Source organism: Netta rufina (assembly GCF_964035555.1).
Source record: "Netta rufina genome assembly, chromosome: 4".
In the NCBI taxonomy this organism is placed as follows: domain Eukaryota; kingdom Metazoa; phylum Chordata; class Aves; order Anseriformes; family Anatidae; genus Netta; species Netta rufina.
In genome coordinates, this window is record NC_140127.1 from 14711310 (window position 1) to 14724187 (window position 12878).

The 12878-nt window shown below is 45.2% G+C and overlaps 1 protein-coding gene across 4 annotated transcripts in view; it reads right to left on the minus strand.

Moving 5' to 3' along the window:
- EPHA5 (EPH receptor A5) overlaps window positions 1-12878 on the minus strand; it is a 190028-nt gene that overhangs the window by 139341 nt on the left and 37809 nt on the right. For all 4 annotated transcript variants that reach the window (XM_084285682.1, XM_084285680.1, XM_084285681.1 and 1 more), the window contains exon 3: window positions 11439-12102. In XM_084285682.1, the coding sequence (XP_084141808.1) occupies window positions 11439-12102 (664 nt within the window). The remainder of the gene's footprint in view (window positions 1-11438; window positions 12103-12878) is intronic.

The window sequence follows — 12878 nt, forward strand, 5'->3', positions numbered from 1 at the left end:
GCTGCAGATGAGGTAATGCTGGATTCTTGGCCCCCGAACTGAGAAAGGCAGGCAGACAAACCCACTGTGAGATAAGGAAGCTGTGCAAGTAAAAGCCACTGCTTGCTAGCCCTCCTGCAAGCCCGTCTGCCAGCATCTCCCCTGCTTGCAGCTGCAGCCTGCACAGGATGCTGGAGCAGGGCTGAGCCTCTGGTGCTGGCTGGTAGCTGAGGAGAACTCACATTTCACCCTTGTGCTCAAAGGGGCCCTGCTCAAAAGGCCTCTCCCCAGCTGCAACCCCCAGGCAGGGAAGGAAGACGCTTCAGAGGTCTGTGCTGGGGGAACTGCAGGCAGCCACATTGCTGGAAGAGCTACACGGTTTCAGCAGTTCAAGCCTGCAATGAGATACAGCTGATCATTAGCAACAAAAACACTTCTGATCTAAAACAGCACAGCGCTGCTGACATCACTGATACTATCCCCGTTTGGGCCAGACTGAAGACAGGCATCCATAAAAATCTTCTATTTCCCATCGTGCTGGAGGTCTTTGCCCAAACCAGCCGCGCAACCCAGGAGTTAAACGTGAAAATTATAGCCCATTTTGACACCTGAAATGTTTTCTTCTGTCAGCATCAGAGTGCCCACATAATTTATATATCACAAATATGATTTGGCAGGATTAAATATGAAAATAATATATCACAGATTTGTTATTGGAATGGAAACAATTTGCGGCACACAACAGCCCAGCAGAAGAAAAGCCTGATTGCTGCGATGAATAATGCATATTGCCTATAGTACTAATTAACCTTGTACGCCAGTAAGATATTAAGGAACAATAAGGCTAATTTGAATGTGGCCTGACACTTTTCCCAATGGCATCTGGAAATCAGCCTTTGGAACGTGTAAAATATGAATTTGTTAAACCAAACCGAAAAATTGCTTAATAAACAAACTCTGAGTTTTTGTTTCTCGGTGCATTTGCAGCCCGTGTTGTTTGCACGCCTGGACACCACACACAACACAGGGGACCAGAAAGGGCCTGGCTTGTTTTTTCCCGGCCTCACGTCTGTCAGCGGTGCAGAGGTGGTGACAGTGCACATTCAGCTGAATCCCCCAACACCTCCGCAGGCTCAGATGTGCTATTGGCATACATGCAGCACGGCTGTTGTACGGCCTGGCTCTCCCCCTGATGAGAGCAGCAAAATGCTTATACTGGGAACGAACACTAACTTCAAGCGAAGGCGTTTGTACTTCTGACTGAAGCAAAGGCCTCCAGCTGAAAATACCAACTTCGGTTGCAGCTGGTCTTGCATTTCTTGGAAAATACTCGTGATCCTGTTAACACAAAGCTGTACATGTTATTAAACACAAACAGGGCTTAAGAACCAGCGTGCTCTCAGTTGGACGAAGCACCACCAAGACCTGAGCTAGGCCACACTCACGGGAAGACTTCAGCAGATTCCCATTTGGGATTCCTTAGTAAATGCCTCGTGTAACAGCACACAGTCAGCCGTAAGGTTTCAGTCAGGGGATCAAGTTTTCAGACAACGCCGGCCAACTGCTTCATGTGCCAAGGTCTGACCTAGCTTTGTCTTCTGGGCAAAACACCAAAAACCAGGCTTCTGGCTCTCTCCAAGAACCATTCTGCCCCAGGAATCACTGGGAGGTCACTGAACTGAACAGGACCCTACAATATTTTGCGAGGGCAGGGCCTGCCGGGGGCACCGGCCCCAATTTCCAGCAGTGCATGTAACGCAGCACATTTTGGAGTCAGCGCGTGACCAGCCGCCTTCACCGCCGGGATGACACAGCTCCCGTCGATGCCATTAGCCATGCTCAGTGCTCCGTCGATAACAGCATCGCACAACCCTTTTGCTTGTCCCCAAGCACCAGATTTCCATCTGGCAGCCGTCCCACACACCAGAGAGTGACTTCCAGCCCCCCAGCGAAAAAGCACTGGGAGATGCCTGACCTGAATGCTGAGCACGTATTACCCCAATGCATCCAGGGGGCACGAGCCAAGGGTGTCAACAGCGAGGGTGGCACACACACCGAATCCTGCAAGCAGGCCTGAAGAGCTGACGTGCCATTTTAAAGCGTAGTAAGAGTGAGGAGGGACTCAAAGCTTCTTACCTGATCCTTTACACTGAGCACAGTGCAGAGATGCACAGGGATGATCTCAGGCCTGCGTCTCCCTGCACAAGGTGAGAAAAGACCGCCACAAAGAGACAGCGTCTCTCTCAGATTTAGGAGGTTTGGAGGAGATCAGGATCACATCAGTACCTGAGAAATAGGGCTGATCTCAGTTGCGTCAATTATTACGAGCTCAATTTCTGTTGTGTAAGCTGTGCTCTGCTGGTGGTCAGTGCAACACACAGTAAGACCTAAGCCAAGAAATCATTTTAGTTAAGAATGTGTTATAAGGGATTACCACCTCCATCCCAGCACTGTCAGTGGCAGAACTCCCACTGCCCGCAGACGGTACAGTGCCACGCAGCAATTCCCTTCTGCCAGATGACCTGCACCCACGTGGTTTCATTTGGTGGCACTGCTCTGAAATAAAGACTGAGTGCTATTTCTCCAAAGCTACATGCACAAGCCCGAGCATCAACAGGATAGTTTTCTTTCTTTCTCTGGTGCTAGCTAGACTCTCAATCTGGACCAAAATTCCTTTTCACATGAATGATCGATTAAATCTCTCAAGCATAAGCTTGTCTCTGCATCTGTGTGTGTGGGCCCGTGCTACTCTGACCCAAGAGGTGTCTGCAGGCATTACCACTGTCTAAATTCCCCACTGCCAGCTTTGTCAGAGGAAGCTACTGCTGTCACAATACAAGAGCAAGTCCTAACTGCTGTGACACTTCATTTGTCTGGGCAGCAGCTTGCCTGGAAAGATGACTGCCCTGTTTTAGTGGAAGTATGCAAGACAATCAAGGCTGGCTAAGCAAACTAGTTTTGACATATTAAATCATGCTTGAACTGTGAGAGCAAAGGAAAATAATGTAAAAGCTCTCCTAGAAAACGTCTTTAAAAATAAATGGGTAATACCGGTCAGCTTTGCCTATAGGAAGGGGAGAAAAGCTTTTATCTGAGCTTCCCAGTAATTAAGGCAGCCGACTGCCTTGGATTTACACTCATACAAGGATGGCCCTGCCCCAAGATGCTGGTATTGCTGGCATTTCTCAAGCCCGGCAGTAATGAAGCCCCCGGTCCTGGCTCTGCTGCCGCCTGGGCAGGAGGCTATCTGCAGAGCGGCTCGGAGCTGGGAAGCTGCAACCCGCAGGCTGCTCCCGCTGAATGCCAAATTAGCGCGCTCCCCACGCGCTCGGGGAGCAGCTTCTCCTTTCGCTCTGCAGTAATTAAAAAAGCTTCCTTCTTCAGACAGCTTTCCGAGGCAAAGCTGCGACCTCCGTCGCTGGCGTAGCGGGACGACAGGCTGCCCAGCTACGTGCGAGGCAGTATTTGGGGAAATCAGCACTGTAAGCAGAGCAACCCTTACAAAGCAGGCAGGAGGCAGCCATTTCACTCGGTGGACAGTAGCCGTGGCTCTAGGCTTTAATAAGGATGATGCTGGTTCTCCAGGCAGGCTCACTTGATTCAAGTAACGCCAGCAGTCACATGTGTAGAGGGAAAGAAGAGTCCACTGATGCTTTTTTTTTAATATATTTTAATCTATAGATAGGCCTGGTACTCAGTAACAGCAGCTTTGGCAGCAAAAGGGACCTTCTCACAGATACGGACTCCTTGGCACAGCTTCCACGCCAGGCAGAAGCTTCAGATTCTTCTGCAGAATCCGTACCTCCAGGCCAAATGTTTTCTGAAGGGAAGCATCTCATTTTGAGGTACACAAGCAAACAGCCTAGTTAGCGTTCAGAACTGCTGAGCATCCACTGACTTCAGCAAATGCTAATGAGTGCCTGACACTTCTGAAAAGAGTTTCCAAGGGCCCAAAGTAATGATTTAAATAACCTAATGTTAAGCAGATGTTTTCAATGGAAAATTAAAAAAAAAAAAAAAAAAAAAAAAAAAAAAACAACACACATAACACACCATGTATTTAGCAGAAACTACTTCCAAATCTTGAAAAATCTTTAGCAAAGACAAATTCTGTTCCAACCCCAGCTTTAGAAGAGTAAGCTTGTGTTGCTGTCCAGTACATATCCTCTTCCACCAGTTCTGCTTCCAAGGACATAAACTGAGGCAGAGCAGGGAAGCACACTTCCAGGGACAGCCTTATGTCAGCCCCAGCCGGTGGAATTGATCTGCAGCTTTTAGAGCTTAGATTTTCAGGGGAACAAGTCCTCCTTGGTCGTAATCTGATTCATTGTCATTTGCAGTTAAGAAAGTTGTCAACTGAAACCCCAATTCTTCAAACTTCAACTGTTTTTTAAGGACTTACATTTATAAAAGTAGGACAAGTATATGAAAGCAATAAGGCATATCCACAGACCAGGCATCTTCTCTTTTGTCTTTTCTTTCTTTAATCTGTTTTGGGTATACGGTTGGGGCTTTATAAAACACCTAGCCTTGCTCTCTGAGTTCATTCCAGTATTAAAAATTTCACCACCATCCTGAGGGAAATAAAAAATGGAGGCCCATCAGCACCAAGTTCAATGCAACCTCAACCACGTGTTGTCTGCGAGCACCACAGTGTCTGTAACTAGATTAACTTCAATCATAAAAATGAGCAAGCTTACAGAAAAAAATAAATGGTCATCCCTATTTACATGAAAAACAGATTCACCTCTTTGTGCAGACATCCGTGTTGCAGTCTCTGCATTCTGCTTACCTTACGCAGGACGATTTTATTCAGCTTTAAAAAAAAAATGAAAGAAAAGGTAAACTGCAACCGTGTTCAAACAAGGTGAAATTGCACCCTCCTTTTCTGGAGCCTGGATTTCAACCTCAATATTAACCCAAAGCAAGTTAAAATGGTCAACATATAAAGCATGCACAGAGAAAAGCTTGTAATTGAAATGTCAACACATCATTAACTACCGCTAAGTGATTCTAAATGAGAAGCACAAAACTGAAAACCTGCAGGAAAACATGAAAACCATGGCAATATGCAACAGTACAACTTCATTTTAATGCTCAACATACATTTTGTGGAATGAGGGTTCTGACAGATGAGCGGTGGCAGACCTGTGGGGTGGTTGCAGCCACCCTTCTGCTCAAGATTATCACCCAGGGATAGTGCCCATGTCTTATCAGCCCCTGTCCAGGGCATTAAGGCAAAGCCACTGGTCACATCAGTTGGCATGCAGACTGTCCAGTTCTGCAGTGCTGGCAGCAGCTTCCAGCAGTGGGACACAACAGGCAGCTGGGGACAGCTCCATCTTACACCAGAGCAATTAAATCCACTGCATTGTCAACCACTATTCATGCACTTTATGCTTAGCATCTCTCCAGAGTCCTTATTTGTTTCTAAAAACAACTATTAATAAGCAAGCTATTTCTAAGCAACTCAAAGCCAAAGGTGACAACCGGAGGAACCAAACAGCACCACGGCTAATGGGCACCTCTGCAACACCTCCATGCTTTTAGAAGCATCTTAAGCTGGATATTCAAGAATACTAAAATCAAACAAAATGAATATTCAATTAAATACCATTTAGTTATCTAGGCTCGCATGCAAAAGTATACCCTAAAACCTTCCCCAAAGTATTTTTTGGCTAAGAAGTAAACACGACCTTCAAAACTGAAGCATTCAGAGCTGGTTCCAAACATGATTTTATTTATACTGCTCAATCTGTATTTTACATGGGAAAAAAAGTACTCTTTAATTGTCCTTCTGTAAGATGACTGCAGAGCAGCCCCACTGCCAGGACCGACAAGGTTACGTTAGGCAAAGTAACAACCTAAAAACATTGGTGCAGGATGAGGAAAGGTCTTGGGAGTCACCAGGGGTTGCAAGCGTACAAGGTAGCACAGAAGGTTAAAACTCATTAGCAGAGTACAATATATTGCACATCCACAGACCGTGCCTCCCTTAATGAAGGCAGAGATGTGCAAAATAAAACAAGTAGTAATATTTAATCAGGCCTGTTGCAATACAGTTCTCATTTCTGGAAAACATTCCCCTGCTCTTAAGTATGTCAGCTGTGGAACAAAACCACCTAAATATACACACGCATAATAAAATCATTCCCCCTCCAGTGACAACTGCCTTTTGCTGAAATGTAGCATTCAAGTGATTTTCTTTACATTTGAAAAGATAATACAAACTGTGCAGCCAAAAATTCTGCTATTCTGACGCCGGTTGGTTTTGTGCCTAATTAAAATTAACTAGACACTTCAGCTCATAATTATATAAACACCTACTATGCTATACTCCCATCCAATTTGGTTTTAATCAGAAAAACGCACAAGAAGTATGAATGATGGGCAAAGAACTCCCTGGAGGGGCAGCAGTATTTCCAAATTCAGTATTTTCCATATACTGAACATTTCCATCAACGTTTTTCTTCCATGTAATCACCTCCCAGTAGAACAATTAAGAGGAGATTTTTTTATTTTTTTTTTTATTTCTGGACTTTGCTTGCTTTCCACTCTACCACAAGGGTAAAAGTACGTTTGCCTTATTCACCTGAGTCCCAGCTGGGAAGCGTCCCAAAAGACAGGCAGGATTTAGCAACACGTTGTCTTTCTGGAGTATCCACAACAAGGAGTTTGAAGGGAGAATTCAGCCAACCCAAGGCAAAGAGGCAAGCTGTGGAGGGGGTAGGAAAAAAACTCGCTCTCTCCTGCAGCTACATCAGATGCAAAAAAAACAAAACTTGCTGCTTCAGAGGCAAAGCCCAAACTCCAAAACCAAGTTACCTGTGCAGCCACAGATTTCCACTTCCTAGGAACAAGGGACAGTACAGTGCCTTCTGCTTCCCACCACTACCAAGGGCACTGACTCTGCCTGTCTGCTCCTGCACAGAAGCAAAAAAACAAAACAAAACACACCACAATTGTCTCAATATCCTTCCCATAACTGATCAACAGTGGGGCAATCACCACTCCAGGCAAGTTCCTTCAAACACCTGTGCCAATTGCACTGCTCTCAGAGGAAGAAGAGTAAACTTCTGATCTACGTAAGCTAGCAACCTTTGTCAATTGATTTAGTTATATCCAAAATCAAAGATATCTGCCAACAACGCTCATTTCTGAAGCCTTTGTTTCCTGTAAGGAATTATATCTCTTGGCAAGAGCTGGAAATGAACACTCATCAAAAATACGTATTGGTTGTAAATGCAGAGAGATACGTTCAGCAAGGTTGGTTAAGAGAAGAATAATCAAGCAACAAACATAAGTATTTAAGAGAGCAGAAGGTCTTGGACCTTCTAGAGCTGTTTTACAAAAGTAATCCAAATATTTCTAGAATGGTACTGCTGCCAGAAGAAAGAAATTAATACCCCAATCCATCCCTCTGTTGTGCCCTCTGTTTCTGACTTCTCCCCTCAGAAAGCAGCAAGGGTGAAGAAAAATTTCACCTAAGTTTTCCTCCATTATTTTGTCCAGCTCTGTTACATCTGTAATCGTGTCCATACCTTGTAGCTGGCTAAAAGTGGCTGTACTCCCTTTGATCTCTCTTCAAGTAGCAGTGTGCACTGATTCTTGGGAAGGAGAGCCTGGTGACCTCGTGAACTCATGACGTGCTTTTTCAGCTTGGCTCACACTCAATGCAGTTTTGCTGGTGTTTGTTTTTTTTTTTTTGTTTTTGTTTTAAAACTGAAATATTTAATTAATTTGTGATTCAGTTCTGAGAAGCAGTTGAAAAAAATATTAGGCTCTGCAAATCAATTGCATCCACAGCTACAGCTCCACAGCCCCACGGTCACCAGTGGGACCTCACTTCTGCATGTGTTTGGGGCTCACTAGATTAACGTGCCAACCTTCCAGTAGGATGGGCTCTGGAGACTTCAAAGGGATAAAAATAAGGATTTCTCACTTCCCACTACGAACACGTCAGGCTGAAGGTGAGGCTGAATACCAGCAGAGAAGTGCCAGGAGGTGACCTTTCCACAGTGACTTTGCTTCCTGTGCAAACCCCAAAAGGTGAGCCCTGCTGTACGCAGTAAGCAACTAGAACTGAAGTTACAAAATTAGGACCATTTGGTGTTACTAAAGGACTTGTGGTCTTTTAGTAACACCAAATCATTGCTCTAGAAAACAGCATGGAAATTCAGAGCAACTGCTTTGTTTTTTTTCTTATTAACTAGTGTGGCAATTTATTCTTGTGAATAACGAGCCTTAACTCTGGTCATTTACAAGCATGTCCCAAAACAGTCACAATTCACCTCTAGTTGTCTCAGGGCAGTCGCTGATAAATGGGCCATGCTGCCAAAGGAGGAGTAAAATATAAGTAGTTTGGGTTCTTTACAGTAAATACTGCCTAGCTGCCTATATTAATTGAGAGAGCGAGCACATTATATAAGGAGATTAGACCATGTCATATTTACAACCCCAGTGTCCCCAGCGAGAGAAATTGCTCAGCTGTTACTGTCAGTGCCTTCTTCAAACAGGAACCCCGCTGACAAGATGATGAATTCAGAACATCGTTGCCAATTAATGATTTGTAGGCAGAAGGGATTTCAATAGTTCCCATATGTCTGTGAGGGTGACTGGGATTTGCATCGTCTCTAATAAGAGCGTAGTCTGCTTTGTCCAGACGTGACACTAGAGCTTGGAAAATGTCAGCTTTGCAGGGGAAATTTTAATAAACAAAGCCAGGCTCTTCGGGGTGGAAAACGCTTCCCAAGGCACAGCCAGTAATAACCTGCTTAACAGTAAGCGAAAGCAAGCGGGGAGACTGCTTGCAAGATGCGCTTAAATGATTTGCAAACCAAAGGTCAGAAGTTATTTAGGTGTTTGTCAGAGCTACGCCACGGACTGCCACAATGACCATGGTGTCAGCCAGGAGCACAGAGCACACCTCCTAAACACAAGTCAGGCTGTGAAAAAGCCACCCGCATCAACACAAAATTCATCACAGGACGCCTTCCTTTGCGCACGTTGCTCCCCTGATGGGCTGCAGCTCACTTCACTACCCTGTAAAAAGAAGCTCAGCCTTGTGAATGCAACAACATCCCAACCAGAAAGCGTTCTGCTCACCAAAGGCATCAGCACGAGCTCCGTATGCACTGAAGGCAGGCATCCCGAGCAGCCTAAGGCTAATGTCTCCTATCGACTGAGCATCTCTGAGCACCGACCAGCAGGAAACACTCGGCACAGTGACCTGGTTTAAACACAGGACACCCGAATGGGGCCCTCACACAGACTTTGCCACAGGCACTTCGATCCCGACATGCCATTGATTTGGTGACGGAATTTAGGGCTTTCCTACAAATGAGGATTATAGATTCAGCAGCTCCGGAGTAGTTCAAGGGATAGCCTTTTGCTGGGGGTGCAGGCTGTGGTTGGAGTATAAAAGCAGTTTCTGGGGGGTTTGCCTCACAGAAGGACAAGGGTACATCACCACGAGGCAGCCGTATATTTACAAACTCTGCCCACACTCCTACCCAGCATAATCTTAAATTATGACCAAACACTGTACCCCAAAGTGACTTAGAAAAGTCCATAGAAACAAAAAAATCCCACTCACACCCCCAAACGTAAAGCAGAACCTGAAATCACTAAGGTCTCCTGGAAGCATACTCCAGATGGCAATCTCAGAGCTACCAGAGATGTAGCTGCTCCGCACGTGACAGTCTTGAAGATCTTTACCAACCCAAGTGTCTGGTTTAAGCCAGTAGTGCTTTTTTTCTTTTGTTTTGGGTGTGTGTTTTTTATTATTATTATTATTATTATTATTATTGTGGTGGTGGCTTTTTGCTTGTTTGAGTTCTTTCATATTACTTTGAAGGCAGGTTTTGGAAGGAACTAATGGACGTACTCCCTTTCTCCAACACTTCTTGCAGGTTACTCAAGACAGTGTCTAGACGTTGGATTCAACCAGGGCATATTATTTCAGGACACAGTATTTTTAGCCACAATGAGACAGATTCTCGCTTGAATATCTGGCCCTTGTCCCTCACTTGCAACAGTCTAGATTTCATCAGCTAGGATTAACGTCAATCTTTGCTCCCCTCATGCAGTATCAAGCTGCAAGTCAAATTTCTTCACCCACATGTGGGATAAGTATCTTTACTGACACAGGAATGAAAGAGAGCAGATTTTTCAATATAGACTGTATCTGCAGAAAAAGCCGAATCTCCTAGTCAAAAAAAGCACTAAACCCTGAGTCTATATCCTGTTTACCCAAGGTTTATCCAAAAATAAGCATACCTACAATCTATTTCCACGTCAACTCTTGAAGAGATTTGAACTACAAAATCTTCAGGGGCACGGAGCGTAACTGAGGACTAAAGGATCAAGGCCCCAGTTTACTTGGGATATGCAGGGATCCATCCTATGCACCAACAGTACAAATGCCAACAACAGTCTGGGGTGAGGTGAAGAGAAAATGCAACACTGACTTCAGCTGGAACAGGATCCATCTGCCTTCTCCACAGGTTGCCTCTCACTAAGTGGCCCCAAGTAGAAGGCAGTAAGATGGAAGGTGAACAAATTAGTTTTGCAAAAACCAAGCTTGCACTGAATTTTTTTCCCCTTTTCTCTTTTTTGCCCAAATAAGTTTTCTTTTAAGCTACCTGTTACACTTTTACAGAAGGACAAATTTTATGTACCAATATGTAATGCAAAAAGCCACACTCTGTACTACCTCACTTTATTTTTTTTTTTTTTTTATAAGAAGCATTCTTCTTAGGTTTTAGCTCCAGACACCACAGATCACTTGCTTGAGGCCCTTGATTCAGTAGACCTATACTAAAGAGCAACCCAGAAACCTCAGCCAGCTACTTGTATGTAAACTTCATCACATATGGAAGCATTTTTTAATCAGTGAAGCTTTACATTTAACTCAGAACAGCTGAGCAGCTTTGTATTAAACTATTTACCAGAGAGGAAAATATCAAATTCTCCCTCCTCCCCCACCTCACAGAGAGGGAGAAAAACATATTTCTTTAAATACAAAAACACAAAACATGCCTTGTACAGGGAAATTAACTTCAAATGTTCCCTGCAACCGTCCAGAGAAAAATGAAATCAAGCTTCTAAAATTGAAGAGAGAACCTCAGTATTGAGTACATCCGATGCAAAGCTTTAAATAACTGATGAGACTGCAGTTCCCTCACGGACCCGACGGTGCACTGCTCCCAAGGTAACAGCGGGGTGCTGGAGCCTCACTGTACCCTGTGAGCCGGGGAGGGAACTGTACGTTGGTGTCAAGTCCCACAGCACCCAGCCCAGGCCTCTTCATCCTCCCACAGCCATCCAGCAGACCTCAGAGGAAGCGAGAAGCCAACCTACCGTTGTCACCCCAACCAGGCACGAGAGAAGGATGTGGAAGAGAAGAGAGCCAAGGCAGCACATCACCCTGGCACAGCAACCCCCCTGCAGACCCTTACCTTGGCAGGTGTTGTTCTTCTCCTCGTAGCCTGCCTTGCACAAGCACTTCCCGATGGGCACCAGCCATTCTCCCTCAGCACTGCAGTGCATTTTGGGCGCCTCGTCGGTCACCGAGTGGTTGACGCAGACGCCTGAGACTTCTAGCAGCTGTGAGGAATCTGCTCCTGTGATGGTGTCTGGAAAGCGGGCCAGGTTGCGGACCACTGAGGGGCATTTCTTGTAGTACACGCGCACAGAGACCAGGGCAATGCAGGCACCCACGTCCTGGAAAGCAAGGTAAAATCCCTTTTTGGTCAGGGGCCCGACGTCTCTCACCTCTGTGTTTAGCTTCATAACTCTGTCGCCAAGGTCTAGCTCTGTGAAGCTCTCATCAGCAGCAATGGTATCGATCTTAATATACTGATTCTCTCTGATGTTCCTCCCATCTTCGTCATCCGATTCAAAGTAGTACATGTTAAAAGTCTCTTTGCAAGTCCCAAGTCCTCCTGGAAGGCTGTTACAGTCCCTCAGGGTGAATTTGAGCTCGATGAAAATGCGGGATGCCCCTTGGTTAGAGATCCAGCTGGTCAGAAGCCAGTTGTTCTGATTCTGTTCCATTACCTTGCATACTTGGTATGTGTGTATCGGAGCATAGTTTTCATCCACCTCACCAATTTCTTCCCACTGCGTAAAAATAAGAAGTATTACTTTAAAAAAAAAAAAAAAAGTAACAACTCCCACAAAATCTGAGCTTTCCTGTGGAAGATCACCTGAGGACTCAGAGGTTTATGGTGAGATGTTCAGGGGGCAAAACATTTTGGCTTGGTAACAAACATATCAGATAAAAGATCCTTTAGAAACATAAATGGATGCTAGTTAAAAAGAAGGTTGTTAGAGGCTTTTCAGAAGCGGGAAAATAAAACTGCTGGGTTTGTTCACTGGTGCTTTAAGTGACAAAACAAAAGCAGATGGGGCCATGAGCTGGCCTTTTCCAATGCAGCCACATAGGTGAAAAAGCTATTTACAGCCCGTCTGTCCCTGCATCCCCAGGCTCCTTCCTGCTACTCCCTCAAATCACTGCCCAGCACAGTGAAGAGGAGCACATTTCTCCAGGCTGTTCTCTCTCCCACTGAACAGCTTGCTGGAAAGTCAGCAGTTGTGCATGAAATAAAGGGGCCTTTGCTCCCCACGAGTGCTAATCAGAGGAGTTTCGGCTGGTGAAACAGCAGAATACTTACAATAGAGGAGGGTACAGGATCTGCAAGACTTGAGCTGCTCTGAGCATGCTACCTGGGGTTTTTAAAGAGCTCCAGATAACTTCTGCCAGCTGTTTATGGCAATTGTAACAACTGCTTTTTCGCTTTAATTTGGTCACGCACAGAAGTGAATCCCTTGGAAGAAATGCTTTCTCCTGGTCCAGCACTACAGCAGTGCCTCCAATAGAAACATGCAGCATTAAT